The 26,564-nt window shown below is 60.4% G+C and overlaps 1 protein-coding gene across 10 annotated transcripts; it reads left to right on the plus strand.

Annotated features, from left to right (window-relative positions):
* Nucleotides 1–15,015: 15,015 nt before the first annotated feature.
* KIF12 (kinesin family member 12) lies at nucleotides 15,016–23,087 on the plus strand. 10 transcript variants are annotated; one of them, XM_055301452.1, is made up of 21 exons: nucleotides 15,053–15,135; nucleotides 15,601–15,629; nucleotides 15,729–15,803; nucleotides 15,896–15,974; nucleotides 16,386–16,513; nucleotides 16,624–16,714; nucleotides 17,117–17,251; nucleotides 17,418–17,553; nucleotides 18,287–18,378; nucleotides 18,557–18,704; nucleotides 19,420–19,538; nucleotides 19,622–19,726; nucleotides 20,239–20,341; nucleotides 20,425–20,515; nucleotides 20,723–20,809; nucleotides 21,191–21,281; nucleotides 21,353–21,457; nucleotides 21,763–21,924; nucleotides 22,055–22,155; nucleotides 22,245–22,396; nucleotides 22,714–23,087. In XM_055301452.1, the coding sequence occupies exons 2-21, from the start codon at nucleotides 15,604–15,606 to the stop codon at nucleotides 22,851–22,853; spliced, it is 2,166 nt and encodes a 721-aa protein (XP_055157427.1). In that variant the 5' UTR covers nucleotides 15,053–15,135; nucleotides 15,601–15,603; the 3' UTR covers nucleotides 22,854–23,087. The 10 variants fall into 10 exon arrangements, 7 of the variants coding, with proteins under 7 accessions (XP_055157432.1, XP_055157427.1, XP_055157428.1 ...); XM_055301457.1 differs by lacking the exon at nucleotides 15,601–15,629 and having other exon boundaries at nucleotides 15,016–15,135; XM_055301453.1 differs by lacking the exon at nucleotides 15,053–15,135 and having other exon boundaries at nucleotides 15,150–15,629; nucleotides 16,624–16,699.
* The last annotated feature ends 3,477 nt before the right edge of the window (nucleotides 23,088–26,564 follow it).

Here is a 26,564-nt window from a genome sequence, read left to right on the forward strand (position 1 = left end):
GTGTTATCAGCTTGTGCAGACCAGGACGCGAGGCCCAGAGAGGTTAAGTAACCAGATCATCCTGATAGTAAGGGACAGAGCCGAGACTGGGACCCGGGTGTGCCCAACTGCAAAGCCCAGGCCTTTCCCCCATAGTTCATCCTTTTCTCTCCCTGTCACACAAAAGGTGCATCGAACTTGTTGGCCTGGGAGACCCGGGAATCTGTCCCAAAGGTTAGATGTCCAGGCACACACCTGGCTCCCAGAAGGCCAGCCCGGGGGTTCAGCTGTAGCAGCCAGGGAGGCCGGCAGCTGCTCCCCTTCCATTAGCAGAAGGACCAGAGGGAGGCAGGAGACGTCCGTGACCTGGTCTCCAGGGCTTTAGCTCTGCCATTGGCGGCGGCCTCCTGGGCTCCCTTCCTTGGCTGTGCCCCTGTACCCCCCCTCTCCACCTGGGGCAGTTGGGCTCGAGGCTCCGGGAGGGCCATGCCAGCCCGAGTGCCTGCGATTCCTTGGCTGAAGGGAGACGTCTTGGTGCCCTCTGGGCAGAAGCCTTGCCAAGCGAAGGGTTTGGCATGCCCTCTTTGCCTGCTCTGTTCGAGGGTGACTGTCTTATTCCAACAAGGAGCCACCCCCAGGGTGGCCCACTCCAAACCCCAGTGACTCACTTACAGAGTGAGGGGCAGGCAGGCGGGAGCTGTCTCTGTGGCTCTTGGCGTCGGGCTGAGCCCACGGGCCCACGAGCCCACGCCGGGCGGGAGCTTGTGTCAACCACTGGCTCCTATAAATCGCAGGGCTAGGACAAGGTGGAACTGTAGGCAGCCCTCGGAGAGAAAGCTCAGCCTGTGTGCTCTGGGGAGGTGACCCGGGGGGACCCTGGGCCACTGCTCGGGGGCGTTAATGAGAGCTCCATCTGGTGCCATCCTCAACCACGAGCTGACGCTGACACAGCATTTCAGCGGGGGGAGAGAGAGAGTGTGTGTGTTCCAAGGCTAGCAAAGGCTCAGTTTTTCCGATCCGGAAAAATCCGTTCAAAAAAGGAAAACTAAGGATGAGGAGCCGAAGATAGCTTGATTCATGTTTCCTCGGGCTGTGCCTTGGATGGTTCAAGAAGATTATCTCCCTCGATGTCCACCTGGGGAGACCGAGGCTCAAAGAAGCCCGGGCCTTGTGGGCCAGAAGTGAAACGTGACCTCTCACCCTCCAGCCCAGAGGCCTGGCCCTTGCGCTGTCCGGCCTCCCTCAGCCAGAAGCCAGCTCTGCCTCTGGCCCCAGGTGGAATGTGCACCCTGACGCCCTGACCCTGCTTTGGACTCACGGTCTTCCGCTTCTGAGAGCACAGCATCAACAGATATTTTCACCCAGAAGCACCCCAGGGTGGGGCACCCACAGCCCTGCCTTCAGTGGGCTTATCGTCCTTTCCGGAAGATGAGGCAGTTTGGAAGTGAAATCAGAAGAATGATGCTTGCTTGGTGTTTACGATGCATCATGTACGATCCCCTTTTGAAGGGCTTTTCATGGATCAACCCATTTAACCCTCACAACAACCTAGAAAGTACTACCTGGGACTTATTTTACAAATGAGGAAACTGAGGCATCTGGAGGCCAAATAACTTTTCCCCTCTGTCACATAGCTAGAGAGTTGTGTAGGAAGGCAGCCTGGTTCTTGAGTCCACACCACTAAAGAAGACATAGTGTGGCAAGTGTCAGTACCTCCTCTGTGCTAGGAACCATCTTCAGTACTGGGGACCCAGGGATGGAAAGAATAGACTTGGGGCTGCTCTCCAGAAACTTGTCATTCTTCCTTCATTTACTCAACCATTCGTTCCTGCACCCGTCCATCTATCCTCCATTCAACCATCCATTCATCCTCCATCCATCCTCCATCCATCTATCCATCATCTATCCATCCTCCATCCATCCATCCTTCCACCCATCCATCCATTATCCATCCATGCATCCATCCATTCATCATCCATCCATCCATCCATCCATCCTCCCTCCAACGTCCCTCCCTCCATCTATCCATTATCCATCCATCCATTCATCATCCATCTATCCATCCGCCATCCAACCACCCATTATCCATCCGTCCATCATCAATCTATCCATCATCTATCCATCCTCCAACCATCCATCCATCCTCCATTCATCCTCCAACCATCAAGCATCCATCCACTTATAATCCATCTATATCTATTTTTACTAACTACTGTATCCTCCATGCTCAGCAGTGCCTGGCACATAATAATATTGACCCTGAACCAGTACTTGCTGCAGGAGCATTCCTTTGCTCCTTTCCTTGCTTCCTTTCTTGGAAGACTGATTTGGGGCCTAAGAGCTCTGGGTTCAAGTCCCTTACCCTCTCCCAGTCTTGGTACAGTGAGTAGTAAACACTGCCCTGGTCACTTCCCAGGATTCTTGAGAGGCCCTGATGGTGAGTAGGCAAGTGCTTTGCAGACACGGTCAGCCATCAGGCTGCTGAGCGGCTGTGCAGGCGCCGAGGCCCGCAGGGCTGTGTCTCTCTCGGGTCTGGCTGGTGAGACCTGTCAGACACTTCCCCTCAGCCTGCCAAGAGGCCCAAAAAGGAAAGGAAATTGACATTTAATGAGCATCCACGACGCGCCAGGGCCTTCACACACGTTAACTCTCTCTTCTCTTTTCTTGAACAGATCAGAGAAATGGAAGCCCAGAGAGGGCGGTCGTTTGTCCAAGGTCACACAGCCAGCGAGGAGCAGAGCCTAGGTTTGAACCCTGGTCTGTGAGCATCCCCAACAGCACCTTCCTTTACAGGGATGCTGCCAATTTCCTCTTTCCAAATCTCCTAAAGTCCCCACCGTTCGAAGTCACATAGCAAGCTCCTGGCAGAGCCTTTTAAACAAAAATGTTTCCATCTAGTTTTTGCATTGATTATTTCCTTTCTGCTTTATAAGAATTTCCCCCCTTTTTTATTTGCAAAGAAAAGCCAATGTAAATGTTCTCCCCACACACGGGTTAACCCTTGTCCGACGGGCGGATTCTGTGCAGCCACCTGGGGGACAAATGGAGGGTCAGCCGCTTGCCCAGCTTCCCTCAGGGCCTTTTCACAGACCCTTGAGATAGTTCACACCCACGTGCAGCCGTGCCACCTAATGCCGTGTGGGGCAAAAGCCCCCGACCCCCAATCTTTCAGCTTCCTGTGACCCTCAGCACAGGCCAGGCTTCTAGGACCCAAGTAGAAACCACTTTCTGAAACCTAGAGCCCAGGGAACAGTCTTCCTGGAGACCCGACCCACAGGCTGGGACAGAAAAAGAAACCCCAGAGCCACTGTTCCTGGGCCACCCACCGAGGGCCTGGCACAACACTGGGCACCTCACCAACATCTTCTCCTTGAGTCTTTTCAGTGGGAGGGGCTGGTCTCGATGACCCCATTTTACAATGGAAAGAGAAGCTGTGGCTCAGAGAGTCAAAGTCACCTGCCCAAGGCCACACAGCTGGCCAGGGGCAAACTGGCTACGGCAGGACCCAGGCTTTTAAATTGCTTTCAGTCCAGGGCTAAAAATAAGACATCGTAAACGTGAAATGGACCCCGGCCTCATCCGTACCAGGCCCCACGCTCGGTCCTGGGGACCTGATCCAACAAGAAACCGGTGGAAGCCAGGCCCAGTTCTTCAAGACTTGCTGAGAGACCTTGGGTTGGTCAGTCTCCTTCTCTGAGCACAGAGTTGGCCCCGCGTGAAATGAGCGGGTTGGCCATCCCAGCCTCGTGTGCTCTTTCTCGGGGGTGGTTTGGGTAACAGTGTGCAAAAGAGACCTCAACAGCCGGGGGAAGGCTGAGCTCTGGGGTGCACGGAGTGCCTTCTGCAGGTCACCACCGAGCCCTCCTCCTGCTGCAGGGACCCATTCTCAGCACCCCGGGGGGCCAAATTCCCAGAGGGGTTGGGGTACTCTGGGCCGATCGGGCCCTGCAGCCTCACCCCGCCCCTGACCCGCATCACCGGGCCGGGGGCCGAATCGAGGAATCGCGAGCCCTGAGCCAGACACCGAAGGAGGAAGGGAGGGCACCGGGCGGGCCCTCCGTGCCGGGGCGGGGGTGAGGCCGGGACTCCCTCCGAGCCCCCTGGGGCGGCTCCCCCTTGTCCGGGGGCAGCCCCTGCGCCCCGCACCGGCGCCCCGAGCCCCCGGCCCAGGCCCCCGCACGCAGCTCCGCCCGGCCTTGGCTGCGGCTCCCGCTCCGGCAGGCTGGCCATTTATAAGGCTCCACCTCACCCCCTTTAAATTCTATTTTTTCAAACCACATTCTTGAACTTGGCAGATAACGTGGCAGCCCGACAAGAGCCCTATTTACTCGGGAGCCGTGAATGGGCCCTTTATAACAAGCTTCATTAATATTTCTACCTATTGGCCAGCCCCGCGTTTCCTCCCCCTATACAAACAGATTCTCCACACAGAAAGACTTTTCAAATGCGCTTGTTGACTTTCCCCAAACAGGGAGGGCGGCCGGGCCGGGGCGTGCGAGTGTGTGTGAGTGTGCGCAGGGGAGGGGGCGGCCGTGGGTGTGCGCGGCGGGGCAGGCGGACAGAGGCCCGCTATTCACGGGCAGGGGGCGGCCCGGGTGAGCGCAGGTATGCCGTGGGCACAAGGGCGCACTGAATTCCAGAGCCCTGGCCGAGGGCGCCCGGCGTCCCTTCCAGCCCTGCCGCCTGGCTGGGTGACCCTGGGCGAGTCCCTCATTCACTCTCTGGGCCCCCCGGCCTCCTTCGGCGGTCGGGTCTACACCGCCTGGCGGCCGCCACGGCATCACTTGAGAGCCGGCCAGGAGGGCGGACCCTCTGCCCGGAGCTGCTGTCCCCGCATCTGCAGCTCCGGATCGGGGCGGGGGTGGGGTGACGCGGGTGCCCAGTAGGCTTGCGGGAGCGTCAGGGGTGCGGCACACGGGTCCCCCACCCACCAGCACCACCAGCAGCACCAGGGCCGCCCCACGGCTCGGAGGCCATCACGGGCCTTCAACACCATCGAGGAGGCCAAACAAGGCTGTTTGGCTCTGCACTTGGTGACCACAGGCGGGGCCCATGCCTGGTGCTCAGGAAATAAGCGAATCAACAGAAAAGTACATTGTCCGAGTCTGCAGTCTTGTGCTGGGGACAGAAAATCGTCCTCTTCGGCCTATGAGACGTTGCGAGGAACAGTCCATTCTGTTGTTGAGAAGGTCACGGGGCTTCGGGAGGGAGCGGGTTTTTTTTTTTTTTTTTAAGATTTTATGTATTTGTTCAAGAGAGACACACAGAGCGAGGCAGACACAGGCAGAGGAAGAAGCAGGTTCCCTGCGGGGGACCCTGCTGCGGGACTCGATCCCGGATCCTTGGATCATGCCCTGAGCATGATCAACCACTGAGCCCCCAGGCGGCCCTGGAAGGGAGCTTCTAGCCTCACAATGGATGGGGCGGGCTCCCCGTCCTCTAGAGACAGGCAAGAAACAGGAGGACGTGTGAGGGCAGCCGGAGAAGGCGCTGAGCCCTGAGCGTGAGGGACGGGCCTCTGAGCTGAGCAAGAAGCACGAGGGAGCGTGGCCTCATCACTGAGCATGCTCACAGCGGGCACCGGGGCACCTTCGGAGCAACGCAGGGCCGAGCTCCACTGCTGACGAAGCAGCGGGGACATGGGCGAGTGCCTTCCCTTCCCTTCCGTCTGTCCGTGGGAGAAACATTTATTCTAGGTGTCAGACCCTCTGCTGGAGCCCGGGGCATGATGGTCAGTAATGTAGACTTTGCCCTAAAAAATACACAATGCTGGAAGGAAACAGGGGAGGGTGACAGAGGCAAGGTGCACGTACGGGGTGGGGGGAGCCCATCAGTCCCTATGGTCCCTATTAGGGAGTCTATAAAGACGTGACTGCCTTTTTACATTGAAACCGAAGACAGAGGAGCCAACCACATGAAGAGCTGAAGGAAGGGCCCTCCCCATAGCGGGAGAAGCATGTGCAAAGGTCCTGAGGCAGAAAGTACTTGATGCTTTGAAAGGAGGTCAATGTGGCAACAGCATTTCTTGTAAGAGAGGGGCCTCTGGGGGTGGTACTCTCCACCTTGCAGACCTGCTGGGAGGGAGGGTGACACTAAGTAGGTGCTCAGAGCACAGTGTGTTTTTGCTCTGATTTCCAGAGCCCCGTGGCCGCATCGGGCCCCTATCAGTACAGCTGCCGGCGCTTTCTCTCTCGGGAGCAGCAGGGGTAGTGCCTCAGCCTGGGCCACGGCCCAGGACAGGGTCAGCTGAGCTGGAGGGGGTTGAATGAGCCGCCTGTGTGCAGCTTGGCTACCTACATGGTACCTTTTTGGGGAGGGGGTGGCCTGCCCTCTCCTGGGACACGCGCCCAGCTCTGGCTAGCCCAGGCGGCTTGGACGGATCCCCTGACCCCCTGCCTGGCTCTCAGCAGCCCCAGGCCAGACCCTCTTGGGAGCGCAGAGTCCTCTGGCCAGCCCACACCCCACTCCCTGGCCAGCCCTTAAGTACCGGGCTGGAAATAACTAGCGCTCTCCGCCCCTAGGGGCTGCGGGCTCACCCACCACAGGGGCCGAGGCGGCTGGGCACAGTGGGGCAGGAGGGCTGTCCCAAGAGAGGCCTTTTGGATTCCTCCAGCTGGGAGGCCCCTTCTCTTGGGCTGCAGCTGTGGAGGGGGGATGCCGAATTGGTTCGAGTCCCAGATTCGCCCCTAACTACCCAGGAGCCCTCCAAAAGCCGCCTTAGCAAGCTGAGCCTCAGGGTTGGTTTTTGCTTTATGTTTTTTTTTTTTTTTTTTGATCTGTAAAATGGAGTTGCGGCACCTGCGTGGCTCAGTCGGTTAAGCATCTGACTTGATTTCAGTTCAGGTCATGACCCGAGGGTCGTGAGATCGTGCCCTGTGTTGGGGGTTTGCTCTTGGGGTGGGGAGTCTGCTTAAGATTCTCTCCCTCTGCCCCTCCCCCTGCTCGCACCCTCTCAAATAAATACATAAAATGCTTTAAAAAGATAACATGGAGTTGATCACCCTCTCTGAGGGCTGTAGAATCAATTAAATAAAGTGTAACTATAGAGCGTAAAGTGCGATGCACATGGAAGAGGTCGTAGCTGGGGCGCACGGTTCATGCTGTATTTGGGGTCACGGAAGGGCCATCCTGCTGGCTAAGCCCCTGCTCTAGCTCTGGATGGATCGAAGCTCTCCTGAGAGCCTCAGTTTCCCCAACTATAATCTGGGTCCTTTTCCCCCGACCTCAAAACATTGTTGGGATCCAACTAATTCACACAACCCATGTACTGAGCACCTACTGTGCACCTAGCTCATGCCATTCTAGACCTCTTGCACAGCTCAGGTCGTCTCTCCTTCTTCGACTTCAAGGAGTCTTTTCCGGAGGACTCCAGATAAGCCAAGGGTGTGCCTAGAAAAGCAGAAAAAGGACAGAGGGGGAGAAAGATTCTAGGTCTCAGCCCTGGGCCTCACGGTCAGATTGCTGGCCAAAAACCTGCTTCAGTCTCTTGCTGTCCTTATGACTTTGGGCACGTTACTTAGCTCTTGCAAGCCTCAGTTTCTCCATCCGTAAAACAGGGAGGATATTAATACCACAGAAGTCTCTTGCTGTGATTAAATACATCAGTGACCAGACATAGCTCAGGCCTTGGCCCGTCGTAATCCGTAATGTCTGCTGCTTCTAGGAGGACCAGTATATAAATAAATACTCATTCGTGGCTGTGGGAGGAGCAGTAGTATAACAGTGTGGTACAAATACTAGTAGTAGCAGCAGCGGTGATGGTGGTAGTAGGAGTAATTGGAGGAGGGGCACCTGTGTGGCTCAGTGGTTGAGTGTCTGCCTTTGGCTCAGGGCGTGATCCCGGGGTCCTGGGATCGAGTCCCGCATCGGGATCCCCGCATGGAGCCTGCTTCTCTCTCTGCCTCTGTCTCTGTGAATAAATGAATAAAATCTAAAAAAAAAAAAAAAGAAGAAGAAAAGTAATTGGAGGAATAGTAGTAGAAGGACCACCAGCAGACGTACTGGTGGCAGTAGTAGTAGTAGTAGTTAGAGGCGCTAGTACTAGTAGTAGTAGCAGCAGTAATGGTGCAAGTACTGGCGGCGGTGGTGGTAATAAGAAGTAACCGTAGTGAGAGCACAGAAGTACGGGTGGTAGCAGCGGTACTAGAAGCACAGCTGCACCAGCGAACAGTGGCAGCCACGCTAGCAGGACGGCAGTAGCACCAATATTGCCGGGGTGGGCACTTGTGCCAGGGGTGAGGGGAGCTCGGAGAATCCAGCCCCTTTAAATGCATGGGAGGAGGGACAGGGTCGCTTCCTGGAGATGGCGAAGGAGAAGGAGGGGGCAAGAGGAAACGGAGGGGGGCAGGCCCTGGAAACCCGCACAGATCACGTCCTCCTGGTCTTGGTGAGAACGTGACTCTGACTCTGGCCACAGTCTGGGGGCTACAGGGGCTGCATCCCCCCACCCTGGCTGCCCCCAGGGAGGCAGGGACAGCACAGGGGGCAGATCCCCGCTCCTCCGCACTCACACGGAAACACTGAGGCCCTGCGGGGGGGCGGCGGGAGCAGGGGTGCCGCTGTCTCCGGTCACGGAGCAGGGATGATGATATACCCACGGGAAGTGCTTTCTGTGGCTCCCGCGGGACCAGCTCTGAGGCTGGCCTTGTGCAGAGGCCCCAGAGCCATGTCCCCGTGTCTCAAGCTGCCAGAGGGGCGAGTCAGCAGCGGGGCCTGGCACCCTCCCAGGCCTTGGGAACTCAGTGTCCTCTGCGCTGATGCAGCGGGTGGGGCTTCTTAGGAAGAGCCTGGATGTCACAAGAAAGGGGGCAACGGGGCATCCCCAGGCTCAGCTCATCCAGAGGGGTGAGTAAAGACAAATTCTGAGTCAGGACGGTCGCCCAGACTCCTACAGACTCCTATGGAAACTTCTGTCTTCTGGCAGTTTGGAGTATGAGCCCAGCAATCCCCTGGCCTTTGACTCTAAGAAGTAAGAGTTCGTGCCTCAACTTGCTCCACCCCTGGGCCTGTGTTCATGCCACTCCTTTTGCCTGAAATGCTCTTCTCCTCCCTTCTTTCTGCCCCGATTTCTACCCATCTTTCCAAAGCCTGTCCCAACGCCACCTCCTCCGGGGAGCCTTCCCAGATTGCCCAGACTGCCCTGGGGGCTCTCTGAGGGCAGACAGGGGTTGCCACCCCAACCCCACCTTGGCCAAGCGGGTGAAGGTCATGGGGGTGGGAGGTGTGAGAGGCTGGAGGTCCTCAGAGGCGTCCTCTGGATCCAGGAGGGCCTCCTGAGAGGGGACGCGGCTACTGTGTTCAGAGCCAAACAATACGGCGCAGGTTGTTAGCACCTGGCTCGTGACCCGGCACGTAGCAGGTGCTCCAGGCATGTTTAACGGACATTTGAAACGAATATGTCACTACTGACACCCTGGATGGCGGCGCATCTCCTTTATGGAAGAAAAGGAGGGAAGAAACATCTGGAAAACTCTTCCCGGGTCGCACAGGCCTGTGGGGGGTTCCGCTCCGTTTGGCCTATGAATTCTCAGCGGATTCCAAGCTAGACGTGAAAGGAGGAAACGTGAGTGAGGACGGCGGCGCCACGGCTCATCAGGAAGCGGGGTCCCACGACAAAAGGCCACCCTACGGAAAGCTAACACCGGGTCCCAAAACGCCCATCACGACCCGAGGAATGGCTGTATCCGTCCCCGCAGCCCCACACACGTGCCAGACGGAACGACGCCAGCCATCCAGAAAAATCGAAAGCAACTCTTGACCCTGCCGTGCACTGGAATGATCTGCGGTGCTCTCTCTGAGACCCCTGAGCTGGGGGCGCCCCACCTGCAGACCAATTCCTCCGAAGCTCTGGGCGGGGAGGGGAGGGCTCCTGACGCCCCAGGCAGAGCCCCACAGCGCCCCGCGTGCCCCAGGCAAGGGGCAGGCAGGGTGGAAGCCGGCGTGGGCAATGGGCGCGATTGGGCCGAGATGACTGAACTGAGGCACGCTGGGGACCCAAAGGGTCAACTTCGGTTATCCAGGCTGGGCTCTGCGGGACGGCTCATGGAAGGAGCCACGCAGAGAGGACGCCGGCCCACGGGCTCCTGACACGGACCCCGCGGTGGCCGCTTAGTGGGTGTGGGACCTTGGCAAGTTGCTGAACATCCTCAGGCCCCGGATGCGTCCTCTGCGACATGGGGACACTCGCAGCGCCGGTGCCAGACGGTGGCTTGGAATTTGAATCATACAACGAGGTAGGAAGAGCGCCCGGGGTTCAGGAAATGTTACCTCCCAATCCTCTGTCCTAGATGGTTCCAGACACACGGGGCAACAGGGTGCAACAGATGGCACTTGACACTCCTACGTGTCGACGTGGCCGTGTTCGATGAAAACGTCCCGCTCATAGGTAAGTCATTCCTGACTGATGCTGACTCAGGGCAAGCCGCTGACGTTTTTAGGGAGACGAGCCGGGATCCTGGAAACAACGGGGGGTTTCAACAACCCTGGGGCCTTGGATTTCACAACCACCCCCGAGAGGCTCGTTCCCACCAAAAGACCAAGCTTGGCCTCCGGACGCTTCACTTCCTCTTGGTGGAGGGCCACGTCTTCACCAGACAGGCCCGGTGTGGGCCCTGGGATGAGACCCCCACCCTGGCCGAGCTCCTGGTTGAGCGGGAAGCCCCGGCCGGCTGCCAGCACCCACCCTCCCCCGTCGGAGGAGCCGTGCAAGGTTTCAGAGGAGAGGAGGCAGGTATTTAGGGGGAAAGAGTGGTGGCCTGGGGGTGACTCTCTGCACCTCAATTTAAAATCACTGGTCCTGGGGGATGCCTGGGGGCTCAGCAGTTGAGCGTCTGCCTTCAGCTCGGGGTCCTGGGATCGAGTCCCGCATCGGGCTCCCCACGGGGAGCCTGCTTCTCCCTCTGCCTGTGTCTCTGCCTCCCTCTCTGTGTCTCTCCTGAATAAATAAATACAATCTTTAAAAATAAAGTAAAATAAAATCACCGGTCCTCACCGCGCCCGTACGGGTGCCCCCCTTCGGCTTTCCCGTCTGGACATGGGGCAGGGGACCAGAGAAAAGTCAGTGCAATCATCCCTTTGGACAATTCCTGCTTTGGACAATTTTGTGGAATGAATCCCATGGCCCACATTCACGTTTTAATTAACGATTACATCAAGCTCTGTTGGAAAATTTCACAACAAGCCTTGGACCCATCTGGCTTTTCCTCCCCTGGGGGGTGAGGGTTACAAGAGGAACAATGAAAGATGAGTGTCATGTGGCAAAAGGAGACCTTTCTTCCTCACCATCTTCCTCCTCCTGTCTGTTCCACCTCCGTCCTGTGCGAGGCTGTCCTGCAGGATGCGAGCCCCACACCGGGCTCGGCCTTCTCCCACCCGGGCCTCCGTCCCGCACCTGACAAATGGGGACGAGCCCTCCGTGTCATGTGTTGGACAGAGCAGAGGGCGTGGACACTTGGGTTTCCAGGGGGCCCAGCGGAGCCTGTCCCCCACCCTCTGGGAATTCTAAATTTGTAGCAGATGGTGGGGTCCGAGAGGCCAGCTTGGCCAGGGCTGAGAGAATGTCACCCAGCTTCTGGGCACATCTGAGAGCAGCTTTGTGGCAGGAGCTGATGATTTCCATGATAAACGAGCCCTAAATGAATCCTTACATCATGAAGTTCAGTGTTTGTGGTTAGCCTGGCAAGGAAGGGAGAGACCGAGGTTAGGGAGGGATGCAGGGATTGCACCCAGCAGCCTGCCCACCAGCCTCCCTCCCTCCCTCCCGGCTCCTGACCTCCCTTCCACTAACATCTGCTGAGCTCCTACTGTGTGCAGGGCCCCGTGCTGGCTCAGGGACCCTACAGGGATGAGGCCGACATAGTCCCCGCCCCCCGCCCCCAAAGACAGGAGGCAATGGGATCAGTACATAAGAAGAGAAGCCCAGGAGGCTGTGGGGACTGGGCGGCTCCAGCCTGACCTGTAGGGTAGGGGTCCGGGGAAGACTTCCTACAATAAGGCTTGGGGGACCGATCACCAGATGGAAGTGAGCACTCCTGGCAGAGGGAACGGCAGGGGCAAAGGTGGAGAGGTTGGAGCAGGAGTGCAGGATGCAGGGGAGGGGCGGGTAGAGGAGGGACACCGCAGGGGCCAGCAGGAGGTAGAGCACAACTGGCCCGAGTCCAAGTCCCAGCCTCCGTAGCTCAGACTTTATTCTGAGGCCCCAGGGAGTCAGGGTAGGACTTCTCTCAAGGGGCATGAACCGGGAGCAGGGGTGGGTGGAGGAGGGTCCTGCCGGCTCAAGCCTGCTTTCCTTCACTCCAGGGGCGCTTCCAGAAGGCCTGCTCCCCAGGCCCCCGCAGCAGGCCGGCTAGCCTCTCCCCAGCGCACACGCTCAGGACAAAACCTGCGCAAAGAGCAAGGAGCGGGGCTTCGCAGGACAAAACTCCTTTGTGATGAGCGTCAGGCCATGGAGGCGCAGTGCTCTGCTGCCCTCTGGTGAGGACTGGAGATGCACCCCTGCAGGGCTCCCCACCACCGTCCCCCGCCCCGCCCCCGCCAGCTTCTAAAATCCTGAGTTTCCTCTGGACACCTTCATCCCTCCATCCCTCCCTCGACCACCACGGGGAGTCCCAGGGCTCCCGGCAAACAGGTGCAGAGAGCACAGGCCCAGGACAGGGTGAGGAGGGGAGGGGGACACAGAGGGACTCAGCCCCAGCTGTGTCAGGGGTACCCCTGGATGGGGGGGGCAGGGCCTGTGTCTTTGACTTTCACAAATGAATAGGCACAGATGGCGTTTACTCCTATCACCATCACGATGGTCATAGTCATGATGATGGTGGTGACGGTGGCAGTGAGGGCAGGCACTGCTCTTTCTGTAGCTACAGGTGGCCGTGGCAGGACTTGGGTGACGCTGGTGTTGGGAATAGAATGACAGTAATGAGGACCAGGGTGGAGGCAGGAACCGTGGTAGTGGTGATGGAGCTGGTGGCTAATATGGCCTGGCTGTCCCTGTCTGTGTCCCTGGGGCGTACGTCCAGCTCTAGTGGGCACACACCTAGGGAGGGGGAGAGTTCTAGATCCCGGGATAGGCACAGGCTTAGCTTGACTCGATAAAGCCAAAGAGTTTTCAGAACGCGGTTGTCCTCGCACTCTTTCCCGTCACGTGTGGGAGTTCCAGACGCTGCGCATCCCCACAAACGGCATTGTCTGGTTTGTTCACTTATGTGTCTCTCGAGGGCCTAGAAGCCTGGCACACAGAGGAGGCCTCATACAGAAGAGCTGCTGAACGAATTCACAAGTGAAGGGCAGCAGACGTCCTGGCTCCCTGTTAGAGAACAGAACCAGAACTCTGCACCTGCTTGCGGACATCCAGCGAGGGACACATCCTGACCTGCCGAAGTCACGCCCAACAGCCCATCACAGCCCATCACGCACATATCCTTGGCTTGGCACTTTTCTCAAAACCCTTTCAGTGAGCCTCATCTCGGTCTATTTTTTTTTAAAGATGTTATTTATTCATGAGAGACAGAGGAGAGAGAAGGAGGGAGAGATTGAGAGGCAGGGACATGGGCAGAGGGAGAAGCAGGCTCCGTGCAGGGAGCCCGACGTGGGACTCGATCCCGGGACCCCGGGATCACGACCTGAACCGAAGGCAGATGGCCAACCACTGAGCCACCAGGGTGCCCCCCACTCTCAGTCCAGTTTTGAAGAGGAACAGCAATTTGATTAAACCCAGCACACAAAGATGTGAATGACTGGTAGTCCTTAACCCTTTTAGGGACATTTAAAGGAGCAGCTTGTTCTCTTACCCAGTTTACAAGTGAGAAAGGCAACCTGCCATAGCACCCAGCACCCAGGCCAGCACCAGCTCACAGCTCTGGGTTTTCCTCAGTTCTGCCGCGTACAGCTGCTTTCCCCCTAGACAACCTCCCCTGCCTGCCTCTCTCTTTTCTTCCTTTTTTTTTTTTTCATCTGCAAAACAGGAATAGTAATTCTTGTCCTATCCACCTCCAGGATTTAAAAAAGAAAAAAAAATATAACCGATTACGGAACTTCACAGTTGAAAGAAATCTTGGAGATCATCTAGGGACTTTTATTTTTGCTATTAGATAACTCTTTGCAATGTATGAATCACTTTCAATTACACTGGCTCATTGAAAGCTCAGAACAACTATGTGAAATCATTAATCTCTTTTTATAGGAAGGAAACCAGGTAAGAAAGGGGGAACTACTTGCTCAAGTGGCAGGGCTGGGGACAGTGGCTCTTTGCCCTACCTAATCTCCCTAAAGATCCACCTAGAGGGCCCTATGACTAAAAAGTTATCTGGCTCTTGCTTGCACTCCTCGGTGCCTGGGGAGCTCACCGCCACCCAAGATGAGTCCTGCCCTAGTTGGGTGGCTCTCATAGTTGGCTGTCATTCCTGGTGGCATAAGGCATGTTACACTGAAAGGGGGGTGATTATTAAGACTTTCATGTTAAGGAGGGTCAGGGAGAGGGGAAGTTTAGGGAAATATTCAGAGACCGTACAGAGGCAGCCAGAATGGCAATAATAATAACAATGCCTCTCTGATAACGTCATTTCCCCATTTGTAACCCTTCGACGTCTTCCTGGTTCCCTAAGAGGGAGTCCAGGCTCCTTCATGTACCCTCCATGAGCTCGGTCCAGTCTCAAAACACCTCTATGTGTCTCACACATTTCCCCACCCCCCAGCCCTCCTGTACCGTGTTCCCTCCGCCAAGAACACCCTCACCTACGGCCCTCACCTGCCTGCTGCTACAGGGCTCTGAACCACCCCCCAAATCCCTGCACACTGGACTGTTCTTACTTGTGTCCCTGCCCAAGACCATGGGATTCCTTTGCCCTGGTGTCCAGCACGGGCACCGTGACTGAATGGGTGACTGGCCCACCCCAGCACGGACGCTGAGAGCTCTGCTGCTCCTGACAGCCAGGCCAGGAGAGGGTTAAACAGCTGCCCTGGCCTCAGCTCAGCCTTGGCATTGGAGAAGCAGGTGGTCCAATGTTTAACCAGGTTCTCTATGGGCCTTCGGTCAGCTTGGCTCAGGAACTCAATCCAGCCAGGTCTTCCGAGAGCCGAAACCTGGGCTCCTCTCGCCCCTTTAGGCACCACCACCACCACCACACCACACCTCTGCCTCCTCCCTGAGGCCTGGGGTGCCAGGTAGCTGGAGCTGCCAGGGAGGGGAAGCGGGGAGGAAGATCACAAAGCTGGAGGAGGTGTAGGTGGAGAGTAGGAAGGGCCTGGTCCACACTCTGCCCGGGCTTGCTGCCAGGCCCTGGTTGCGCCCTTCGCATCCCTGCCTCCCCATCCCTACCTGTGTAGGGAGGAGGCGGGGCGGGGTGGTCCCTCCTGATAGGAATGGGCAAGAGCAAACTCCAGAACCCCCTAGCTAGGGGTCCCCTCGCTGGAGCCTTTCTCCACCAGGGCTGGAGGTGGGTAAATCTTTAACTAGCTGGCCCAGGGCAGGCCCGAGCCTTTCCGGATGGATGGCTGCCTGCCTGAGAAGGGGGAAAGGGGGTGGCGGATGTAGGGTGTGCAGAGCCAGTCCCAGCGCGTGGAAAAGGGAGAGAGTGGGGGAGAGAAAGGAACGGGGCTCGGGCGGAGCCAACTCCGTGTGCAAAGCAGGACATGGAGAAGCGTGGCTCTCCCGACGGGTAAGCACAGATTCCGGGGGTTCCGGGGGGTTCCGGGGGGTTCCGGGAGCCGCCGAGCTCCGTCGAGCTCCGGGATGGTAAGTCACGTTGCTGCCGCAGGGACCCCGCGCGGAGCCTGGAGCAGGGGCCAGAGGGGCTGGAGGGGCCAGAAACGCCCATCCAGGTGGTGCTCAGGTAAGTATGGGTAGGCTGGAGCAGGGAAGGGGGGCGAGGGGGAACCCATGGCCACAATGGGATGGACCATCTGCCTCCCCCACGGACCCCAGGGTGCGCCCCATGAGCACCGCCGAGCTGCGTCGAGGGGAGCAGAGCGCGCTGCACTGCTCGGGGACCCGGACTCTGCAAGTGAGGAAGCCCTCCCACCCCAGCCCCAACTCCCCCCAGCCCGCTCCCCCGCCCCAACCCACCTGCAGGCCCCTCCACCCTTTCCCGGCGACAGTGTCCCAGGAACCCCGTTCCCCCCACCCCACCCCCCCGCCCCGTGAGCCCCGCCCTCCCAGGCCCCGCCCCCAGCGCGCCCCGCCCCCTCTGCCGTCCCCTCCCGACTGTGTCCCAGGACCTGCCCCCCCCGCCAGTGAGCCCCGCCCCGACTGTCACAGGCCCCGCCCACCTCGCCCCGCCCCCTGCCCCTGACCGTGTCCCAGGCCCCGCCCCCGGCCCAGGCCCCGCCCCTGCCGCCCCTGACTCTGTCCCAGGCCCCGCCCCTGCCGCCCCTGGCCGTGTCCCAGGCCCCGCCCCTGCCGCCCCCTCCCCCAGGTGAGCCCCCCGGGCGGCGGCCCGGACGTGGCGTTCCGCTTCGGCGCGGTGCTGGACGGGGCGCGCTCGCAGGAGGACGTGTTCCGGGCGTGCGGGGTGCGGCGCCTGGGGGAGCTGGCGCTGCGGGGGTGAGTGAGGCGGGCGCCCGGGCCCAGCACCCCCCACCCCGCCCCGGGATCCGCGACCCCTGACCCCCACCCCGCCGCCCCGGGCCCAGCCGCGCCCCTGCCGCCCGCAGCTTCTCCTGCACCGTCTTCACCTTCGGCCAGACGGGCTCCGGGAAGACCTACACCCTGACCGGGCCTCCTCCGCAGGTGCGCCGAGCGCAGGTGCAGCCCCGCGGGCGGGGGCGGGGGGGGCCGGGCCGGAGCCCTGGGGAGCCCTGGGGAGCCCTGGGGAGCCGCGGGCGGGCAGGCGGCGCAGGCTTCCAGCGGGGCAGGGCCTGCGTGCAGCCCGGGCCCGTTTACTTGCAGACGAGGAAACTGAGGACCCGGAGAGGTGAAGGCACTTGCCCGATGCGCAGCCACCTTTGTCCGCTTTACTTAGGGGCCGTCAGTTCGGGCCGCTAAGCGCAAGTGACGGTTCCGACCGAGGACTCGGCGGTGTCTACGGGCACGGGCACGGGCACGGTTCGGGCGCAGAGGGCAGTCCTCCACGAGGGCAGTTACGACTGCTCCTTGGCGCTGCGATGATCAGGATCCAGCCCCTGGCTCAGCTGTCTCTGCCCCCAGGGCGAGGGGGTGCCCGTCCCCCCCAACCTAGCTGGCATCATGCAGAGGACCTTCGCCTGGCTGTTGGACCGCGTGCAGCACCTGGGTGCACCTGTCACCCTCCGGGCCTCCTACTTGGAGATCTACAATGAGCAGGTGGGAGACGGAGATGAATGACAGCCCTCAGGGGAGAGGGGGCATTTCTCTCCCAGGAACATGGGTCAAGGGACAGAGGAGGCTGGGGGACTGTCGTCCGTAAGGTCTGGGGGTGGATGGAACGTGGGCTCAGGGCCCCTTCCCTCACCCACCGCCCTTGTCTCAGGTTCGAGACCTCCTGAGCCTGGGATCTGCCCGGCCCCTGCCTGTCCGCTGGAACAAGACCCGGGGCTTCTATGTGGAGCAGCTGCGGGTGGTGGAGTTTGGGAGTCTGGGGGCCCTGATGGAACTTCTGCAGATGGGTGCGTGCGTACTACTGCAGGGGTGCTCTGGGGTGGGGGGCACCCATTCCTCAGCCGTTCGGAGCCCCTGGCTGGAGCTGTGGGTTGAGGTGACCCGTGCAGTAGAAAAGGGCCAGCAAGCCAACAATTCAGACACAACCCAGAGATGTTCACCCCACCCCACCCCAGGCTTGCAGATTCTGCTGTCCAGACTCTGGGAACCCTGACGATGGGGTCATGACTCGGCAGGGTGTGGTCAGGGTCATGGTCTCTCTGTCCCAGGGCCCTGCCCTCCCAATCTGTTCCCCCGAGTGCTGCAAACCACATCCCTCTTCCTCTCCAGGCCCCCAGACCTCTCCGGTTTCTTGATGGTACAGGTCATACCTCTTGGGCCAGCCCACGATGTCCTTGCGTGCGTCCCATGCATTCATCAGATATTTATTGAGCAGCCACCCCGTGGCAGGCATCAGGGACAGCGGACTCTGGTCCTGGCTCAGAGTTGTGCCCAGAGCTGGTCTTTCTGCCTCAGTCTCTCTCTCTCTCTCTCCACACAACGGGAGAGGTGTTCCTAAGGCGTGAATCTGACTGACGTTCCTCTGCTCAGTTCTCACCATCTTCCTTTCACGCGTCCGTGCTAGAAGCAGCCCCGCACCTTTGCCCGGGCCCCTCTCCCAGGATGCCCGCGCTGCCTCATCCGTATCGGTGAGCACCTGCTCCTCCTGCCAGGTGCAGCTGCTGCTGTTCTCCCCTCTAGGTCTCAGCCGCCGTCGGAGCTCAGCTCACACCCTGAACCAGGCCTCCAGCCGAAGCCATGCCCTGCTCACGCTCTACATCAGCCGCCAAACTGTGAGTGTCCCCACGTGGGGAAGCAGCTGGCCCGGGGCCACCCACGAGGGTCGGCCTCTGGATGTACAAACCAACTTGGGCATGCGCGGAGGTAATAGTGGAAATCCCTGGCTTTGTGACTTTGGTGGGGACGGCCGCTCCCGAGTCCCCATCGAGCCCCAATCCCCCTGCGCCACAGATGCCTCCAGCAGACCCTGGGGAGCCCCCCGTTGGGGGGAAGCTGTGCTTTGTAGACCTGGCTGGCAGCGAGAAGGTGGCGGCCACAGGATCCCGCGGGGAGCTGATGCTCGAGGCGAACAGCATCAACCGCAGCCTGCTGGCCCTGGGTGAGACGTGGGGCCGCCGGGCGGACGCCTCGAGTCTCCTCTGAGCCTGACCCCCAGCTGTGGGGGAAACCAGAGGAGACGTAATGCAGGGGGCTTGGGAGGGTCAAGAGCAGTGACCCAGGAGCCACATGCCTCCCCCTGTCCTCCCCTCGCTATTGGCTGGTGCCTCCCCTCTTAGGACTTCACGAGTCTGTGAAGCCTGAGAGTTTATAAAGGTGCATTTCTATTGGAGAGAGAAACAGTCGAGTGCAGAGGACGAGCCCTCCGACCTTCAGCCTGTCCCGTGGGCGCTGGGGGAGACTGAGGCCCAGGGAGGGGAAGGGCAGTGACCCTCCCACCCCCACCCCTGGCCACTGGGCCCTGAGCTCCTTCGGGGCTGGGCCCCCAGCCTCCCTCTGCGGCACGTGTGGGGAGATTTTCGGGGAACTCCTTCATTCAGTCCATTTGTCAGACGTTTCCTGCACCCCAGCTGGGTGCCCGGTTCAGGGGTGTTCAGGTCTGTTGGTGGCCCTGGAGCTCAGGGACAGATGAGGCCGTCTCTGCCCTCAGGAGCCCCAGTCTGGTGGCAGAGGCCAGTCTGACTGAGTAACCAGATCTTGTGGGAAGGGGGATTTTCGGGTCACACGGGCCTGGGTGGAGATCCCAGCTCCGTGCGTACTGGCCGGGCGGCCTCGGATGAGAGCTGTAACCTTGCTGGCTTTGCACCCCCACCCAGGTCACTGCATCTCCCTGCTGCTGGACCCACAGCGGAAGCAGAGCCACATCCCCTTCCGGGACAGCAAGCTCACCAAGCTGCTGGCAGACTCGCTGGGGGGACGCGGGCTCACCCTCATGGTACCCGAGGGGGGCAGGCAGGGGGCGATGGCTCCTGAGGGCGGGGGCCCGGAGAGGAGCACTCACAGGCGGTCCCCCCCCAGGTGGCCTGCGTGTCCCCTTCAGCCCAATGCCTTCCTGAGACTCTCAGCACCCTGCGATATGCGAGCCGAGCTCAGCGGGTCACCACTCGGCCACAGGCCCCCAAGGTGAATGGAGGGGACAGGTAGAGGAGACAGGTGGGGCTCGGGCAGTAGCCGGAGCCTGTGTGGTGTCATGGGAGGTCTGGGACTGAGTCAGAGCCCTGATGATGGGGCTGTGATTGGGTAGGGTGGGGTCAGGCTCTCGGGCCGGGTTAGGGCACGTCTGGGGGTCTGGTCTGATCTGGGACATGATTCAGGGGATAGCCAGGATTCCAGTTGGTACCGCGATTAAGTCTGAGTTGAGCTGAGGTCTGACGTAGTGTCTCGTTTGGGGTCAGAACCTGGGCCAGGGTTTGGAACAGGGTCCCGCTGGGAGTAGGCCCTCCCGGCATGCAGCTAAGGCTACTGGCACTTTGATACCATCAGGACAGGGGGCCTCCTGCAGGCGGATGTAGCCTTGTGCCAGGATGCTCAGGCTGCCAGTGAAGCGCGGCTCCTACTCGCCCACCCCCGAAGCCCTTGTGCAGTGCACAGCTCGTACAGCCGTAAACAGCAGCTCTGGGCTTCCTTCTCTGCAGTCACCTGTGGCAAAGCAACCCCCGCGTTTGGAGATTGAGATACTGCAGCTCCAGGAGGAGAACCGTTGCCTGCGGGCCCAACTGGGGCAAATAGACCCCAAGGGTATGAGCTCCCTGGAGGCAGGGGTGGGGCGAGGAGAGGGTCTGGGGCTCCTGTGGACCCAGCCGTCTCCCCCTCCCCTGCAGCCTCAAGGCTCAGTGGGGCTCGGGTGGCCTGGGCCCAGCGGAATCTCTATGGGATGCTACAGGAGTTCATGCTGGAGAACGAGAGGCTCAGGTAGGGCACACCTGAGCCGGGGGGCCTCCGTGCCCCACCCCGACCCCCTGGGCTGCCCCTGCCGAGCTCCCCGCTCCCTACCCGTGGCTACCCTTCTGCCCCGCCTTGCTCCCGGGGCTCGAACTCCCCCGCAGAGAGGGGGGCTCACCCATACCCCCCGGCGGTAGCTGTGCCTCCTCTCACCTTCCTGGGGCCTGCTCCTCCCAGGAAGGAAAAGAGCCAGCTGCAGAGTAGCCAGGCCCGGGCCCGGGATGAACAGCGCCTCCTGGCCCAGCAGGTCCACGAGCTGGAGCGGTGAGCGTGGCGGGCAGCGCGGGAGGCGGGCCTCGGGACACAGGGCAGGCGGGAGAGGGTGGCCCGGTGAACCGGTCGGTGGGGAGTCTGACCTCTGGACCCAGACCACCTGGGTTCGAATTTCAGCTCTGCTGTGTGACCTTGGCTGAGTCCTTTCACTTCTCCCTGCCTGGGCTTCCCCTTCTATAAACTGGGGATCGTGCGGGGCTTGCTTTGTGGGGCTGTTGTGAAGTTTGGACTGAACGAGCTCGTGTGTAAAGCCTTGAGAATGGTCCCTGGCACGTAGGCCGTGCTCCACGAGGCTCTGCTCACAGGGAGACCTGGGGGCCAGCCTGGTGCCGGCCTGCGGGCTTGTAGGCACAGACGCCCTGTTCCCTCCAGGCGCCTCCTCTGTGCCTGCTACGGTCCCCAGCCACGCCCTGGCCCGGCCCCACCGTGTCCCTGTGTGATGGTGCCAGCTGCCCCGTGCCCCGTGAGTCTCTGCCCAGCTGGGAGGGGTGAGCGGCAGCAACGGCCCGAAGCGTCTAACACGCCCTCCTGCAGGCCCTGCCACCCCTCTGCTGCTGCCCCTGCTGCCACCTCTGTCCCCTGTGCCGAGCACCCCTGGCCCACTGGGCCTGCCCACATAGGGATCTCCACCTGCCCCAGGTAGGAAAGGGGGAAGCGAGGGGGTGGGGGAGGTGGGGAGAGGGAAGTGGGGGGAGCTGGAGACTGGTCCAGGGGGTCAGCAGCCTGGGGGGCTCCAGAATCCTGGGGTCCTAGGCTGCATCATGGGGTGAGGGGGGACCTTTGGGCTCCCATGCAGGGTTCAGAAGGGTTGGTTACCCTCCCTCCCCGCCCCCCGCCATCCTGCTGCCTTTCAGGAGCCCACTGAGCCGCTGGCTCACTCACCCCTTCCCTCGCACGTTACTCACTCATGTGTTCATCAGTTCTTTCGGTCCCTCTCCCCCAAGTGCCCAGCTTTGTGCCAGGCCCTGTTCGGGCACCGAGGATTCAGACATAGACCTGGTGTGATTCCTGCCCTCAGGGAGTTCCTCATCTCCAGGGAGGACAGTACGAAGGGAGGGCCACCCGATGCCTGCAGAAAAGGGGACCCAGACCCTGCCCCTTTTGAGGTCACCTGATATTTCTGGTGCCCCGTGGAGGCGGGCTCGGTCAGCGGAGATGGTGGTGCCATGGGGGCGCCAGGAAGGTGGGGCCCACAGAAGCAGGGTCACCCAGTGCGGGCTCTGGTCTTTCCTGCAGGTGATGGGCCCTAAGGCCCCGGGTGACATGCCCCTGTGTTCCCAGCCCCCGCCCTGGGTCCCCCCAGGCAACCCTGGCTCTGCCAAGTGTCCCAGAGAGAGGTGGGCCAGCCCTGGGATGCTGGGGGGAGGAGGGGGAGGCTTGGGACCTCGAAGGCTCACCTCCCACCACCCAACCCACCCTGGCCCAGGAGTCATAGCGACTGGACTCAGACCCGAGTCCTGGCGGAGATGCTGATGGAGGAGGAGGTGGTACCCTCTGCACCCCCCCTGCCCATGGGGACCCCAAACACGCCACCAGTGCTGAGAGGTGAAGAAGAGAGAGAGAGGGGGGCCCCTAGAGGTGTGTGTGTGTGTGTGTGTGTGTGTGTGTGTGTGTGTGATTTTGGGCCAGAACCTACCCTCTCCAGACCTCAGTCTTCCCATCTCTGAAATAGGATGTGTGTTGAGAGGCGATGGTGACATCTTCCCAGTTCCCAAACTTGGAATTCTCTTCCTGGGGCCACCTGTATGTCCCATTGGGTGCAGGAGCCCGTGGTGTATGTTGAGGGGCGGGGGCCCACCTGAGGCTTCCCCAGAGAGTGTGGGGACGCTGATGGGTCTGGGCGGGGAGGGGCCCAAGGGAGCACGGCCTCGAGTCTCTGTCGCTGTGCTCCCCAGGTGGGGCTGCAGTTCCAAACCTGGCCCGGAGACTGGAGGCCCTCAGAGACCAGATTGGCAGCTCCCTGCGACGCGGCCGGGGCCAGCCACCCCCCAGCGAGGCTGCACGGAGCCCCAGCCGCGTCCTCCCGCCCTGCTGAGGGCACAGCAGGAAGCCAGGAGTGCACCGTGTGACCTTGGCTGGGCTCTGCGCTCCCGGGCTCCGTCTCCCCGTCCACTCAGTGCAGCTGCTCTGGGCAGAGGGTAGTGCCCGGGGGCTGTGGGTAGGGACTGGTGAGAGCAGAGGGGAGTAGAGGGAGGGTGGGGCCCCAGACTGTGGGAGATGACACTGGATTTGGGAGAAGCCAGGAACAGGTGATGAAATAGATGAATAAACCGAGGCGTCGGCTCTGAGTGTGGTGTGGCTGGTCCTGTCTCGGGTCCCGGGTCCTGGGGCCACGCCTCAGGCACTTCCTTCAGCCTGGGGCATCCCAGAGAGGAGGGGGCCCTGCGGGGGTGTTGAGGAGGGGGCAAGGACTCTCGGCAGAGTGCGTGCCCCTTCTGATCAGGAATAGTCCAGGTTGCCATCTCCTTCATATGGTGCCCAGGTCTTAACTGAGCAACTACTACATGCACCTGCGCAGATGTGGGAAATCGAATGACGAGCATGTCCGTGCGGGAGGTCCGTGCAGGAGGACGGGTGCCAGCTCATGCCTGTGCCAGCTGCACGTGCCCTGGTGCCAGAGGAACCACGAGATCCGAGTTCTGATGCCACAGACTTGCTGTGACCTCGGGCAGGCCTCGAACCCTCCTCCCAGGGTCACTTTCTGGCATTCAGCCAGTTAGAAGGGGGGGGGGGCGGTGAGGCTCCCTGTCTCTTGAGTTCAAGGAGGGTCAGGAGGTGAAGAATATCTGAATCCCAGGAGGAAGCAACGGGTCTACAGTTTGGGGAAGGTCCAGGCGGGACATGAGACACTGGGGGTGCTGGTGGCAAGGCCTCACTAGAGAAGAAGCCACCGGGGCTAATCTAACGCCCCCACTTTACAGTTAGGGAAACTGAGACCCGTAGGGCTCATTCATTCATTCAACACTACGGGCATGGATGCAAACCGGGGTGGTGAACAGGCCTGACGAGGGACAAGCTGGCTCTGCCCGGGAAGCTCACAGCGGCCGGGTGTCCCACGCTAGGGGGTTCAGCAGCGGAGACGCCGTGGAAGGCCATTTCTCTGGGAGGCAGAGCCCAGGACGGGGGCGGGTGGGGGTGGGGGTGTAATGACCAGACCCACAGGCCCCAGGCGGGCGGAGTGGGCCGCGGTTCGTGGAGTCCAGAGAGTGAACCACACGGTCGCATGTCACCTGCCCCCATGACAGTCTTGGGGATTGAATCCACTTCCAGGTGGAAAGAGTAGGGCACCAGGCCTTGCTTGGGGCAGATGGTCTAGCCAAAGGCACCTTTTGGTCAACATGGGCCATTTGATGAAATCGATGATCTGGGTGCAAACACACACACACACACACACACACACACACACACACACAAATCCGTTCAACAGATCCCCTTGGGGGACCCACCCTGGGCCATTGAACAAAGCCTGAGAATCCTTCCCTCGCAGAACACAGACAAAAACAAACAAGAAAAAGAGCAGAGTACAGGGAACTGGGTGATAAATGCCACGGAGCAAAATCTAGCGAGATGTCCACCTGCCAGGGTGGGCGCAGCCCTAACCGGGGGGGCCGGGAGAGGCCACGGGCAGGTGACGCTCGTGCAGAGACCTGAAGGAGGGGAGGGCGGTGCACCCGGCTGATGCCACACGGTCGCCTCTTTCTCTCTAAGGAATTCTGGTGCCACCTGGGCTCCGGTGGCGGTGGCTCGGCAGGTCCGAGCCTGGGCTCCTCCCCTCCCCGAGCACTCATCTCTCACTGTGTCGGGCCGCGTGCTGGGAGGTCTCCAGCCCCAGGCGGGGACGACCCCTGGCACCGAGCGTGAGAGCTCTCCTCCGGCCTGGGGAGCGTGGACAGGACCACCCAGGGGGACCCTGGCTATTGCTGGTTCAATTCGTGTTTGGAGGAATCCTCCTCCCGCTGGAGCCAGCCAGGATTTTCCAGGCTCCTAGTTCCAGCTCAGCAGAACCCCCACTGACTTCCCCAGAGAGACACTCAAGGACACGAGTCTCCAGCGCCCCACCTCACAGGCCGTGTGCCCGTCTCCGGGTCATCCTCACTCTAGGAATGGCCGCGTGTCCAGAATCCTGAATCCCTGGGGGAATTCCAGAGGACCCCAGTAATGCATCAAGACTCTCCCGGCCCAGGGGTCCTTGCTGAGAGCTTGAGGACTCCAGAGGGCGCTTTTGGAGGGAGGCCTGAACCCTACAGGCCTTCTGCACGATGTTGGAATTTGGGAGGCAGTTCTCTGGAAATAGGGTAGCCGTTCTCCAGAACTGTCAAGCCTGGAAGGTGTCTGTCACATGAAGAATTGAGGGAAGCTCTAGGGAATCCTAAAGCACTGTAGGAATTTTCCAGAATACCAAATCCTTAAATGATCTCTCGGAAATCTTACAACGCTGTGTAGAAATTGGGAGGGACTCTCTGGACTCTGGCTCGGGATGAGGATGTTCAGCAGAGCTTGGAAGGCCAGAAGGCCATCCAGGCGTTTCTAGAATGCTGGCAAATCTGGAGACGGATCTCGAAGTCTAGAGTCCTAGCTGAATTCTCCAGGCCCCTGTGGACCCCACGCCTCCAGGCCGGCGCGGGAACAGGGGCATGGCTGGCGGCGTCATCGCGGGGCACACAAGCTGACGGAAGAACAGGCCTGCGGGTCCTTGGGTCGCCTTCGAGGTCTCCTCTGGGCCATGAGCCCCAAGCTCGACCCCCCGAGGTACAGACAGCGTGAGAGGGTGAAGAGCCGACTGCCAATCCACATGGTCCCTCCTCTGTCCGCTGTGGCCGCACCGGCCTTCTTTCCGATGTGCTTCCCCCCCCCCCCCCCGTCTCCCCGGGTCTCTCCCCGTTGTCTGATGATGCCTTTGCCCCACATTCACCTTCGGTTTGGTGCACAACGGGGTGCGCTCAGCCCCTCTGAGGGAAGGTTTTGTGTTCCCGCAGATGACTTTTTCCCGGGCCGGGTCCTTGTCGAGCTGCACAACAGTCCTCTTCTTTGTTTTCACGCTGGTGCGGGTGGGCGCGGGCCTGCCACGACCCGGGAGCTGCAGCCACCCTTGCAAACAGGTGGTGCTGTAGTGACACAGCAGGACCCGAGTCAGGAGCTGGGCCTCGAAGCCTGCCCCACAGCCGACCCCCCGTGGGACCCAGCCTAGCCACTGACCGGATTCTTGCCAAAGGCCGGCAAGGCCTTGGTAGTATCAGGGGGAGGGGAGGGGAGCTTGCTGGGCTGAGCATCGGGGCGGGGGGGCTTGCTGGGCTGAGCACTGTTCTTTACTAAAAGCCCAGGGGCGCCTGGGGGGCTCAGTGGTTGGGCATCTGCCTTCAGCTCAGGGTGTGACCCCGGGGTCCTGGGATCGAGTCCCGCATCGGGCTCCCTGCACGGAGCCTGCTTCTCCCTCTGCCTGTGTCTCTGCCTCATTCTGTGTCTCTCATGGATAAATAAATAACGTCTTCAAAATAAAGAAAAGAAATAAACCGCTGAGGGCAGAGCCTGGCACCGGCCCGTGCTGTACGAATGCTGATCGCTATTATCATTAACAACGGACGCTGTCCGCACCAACAAGCAGCGTTCCTGTACTTGCCGGAGAGGAATTGTGGCAGTATCTGCTCTCCGGTCACTTCGGACCAGGGAACTGGTGGGCGGCCACCCTGCCGGCTCCTTCCCCTCGGTGGCTCTTCCAGCGTGGACCGTCGTGGGGAGAGAGTGGCCG

Source organism: Nyctereutes procyonoides, unplaced genomic scaffold, assembly GCF_905146905.1.
Source record: "Nyctereutes procyonoides isolate TBG_1078 unplaced genomic scaffold, NYPRO_anot_genome, whole genome shotgun sequence".
Taxonomy (NCBI): Eukaryota; Metazoa; Chordata; class Mammalia; order Carnivora; family Canidae; genus Nyctereutes; species Nyctereutes procyonoides.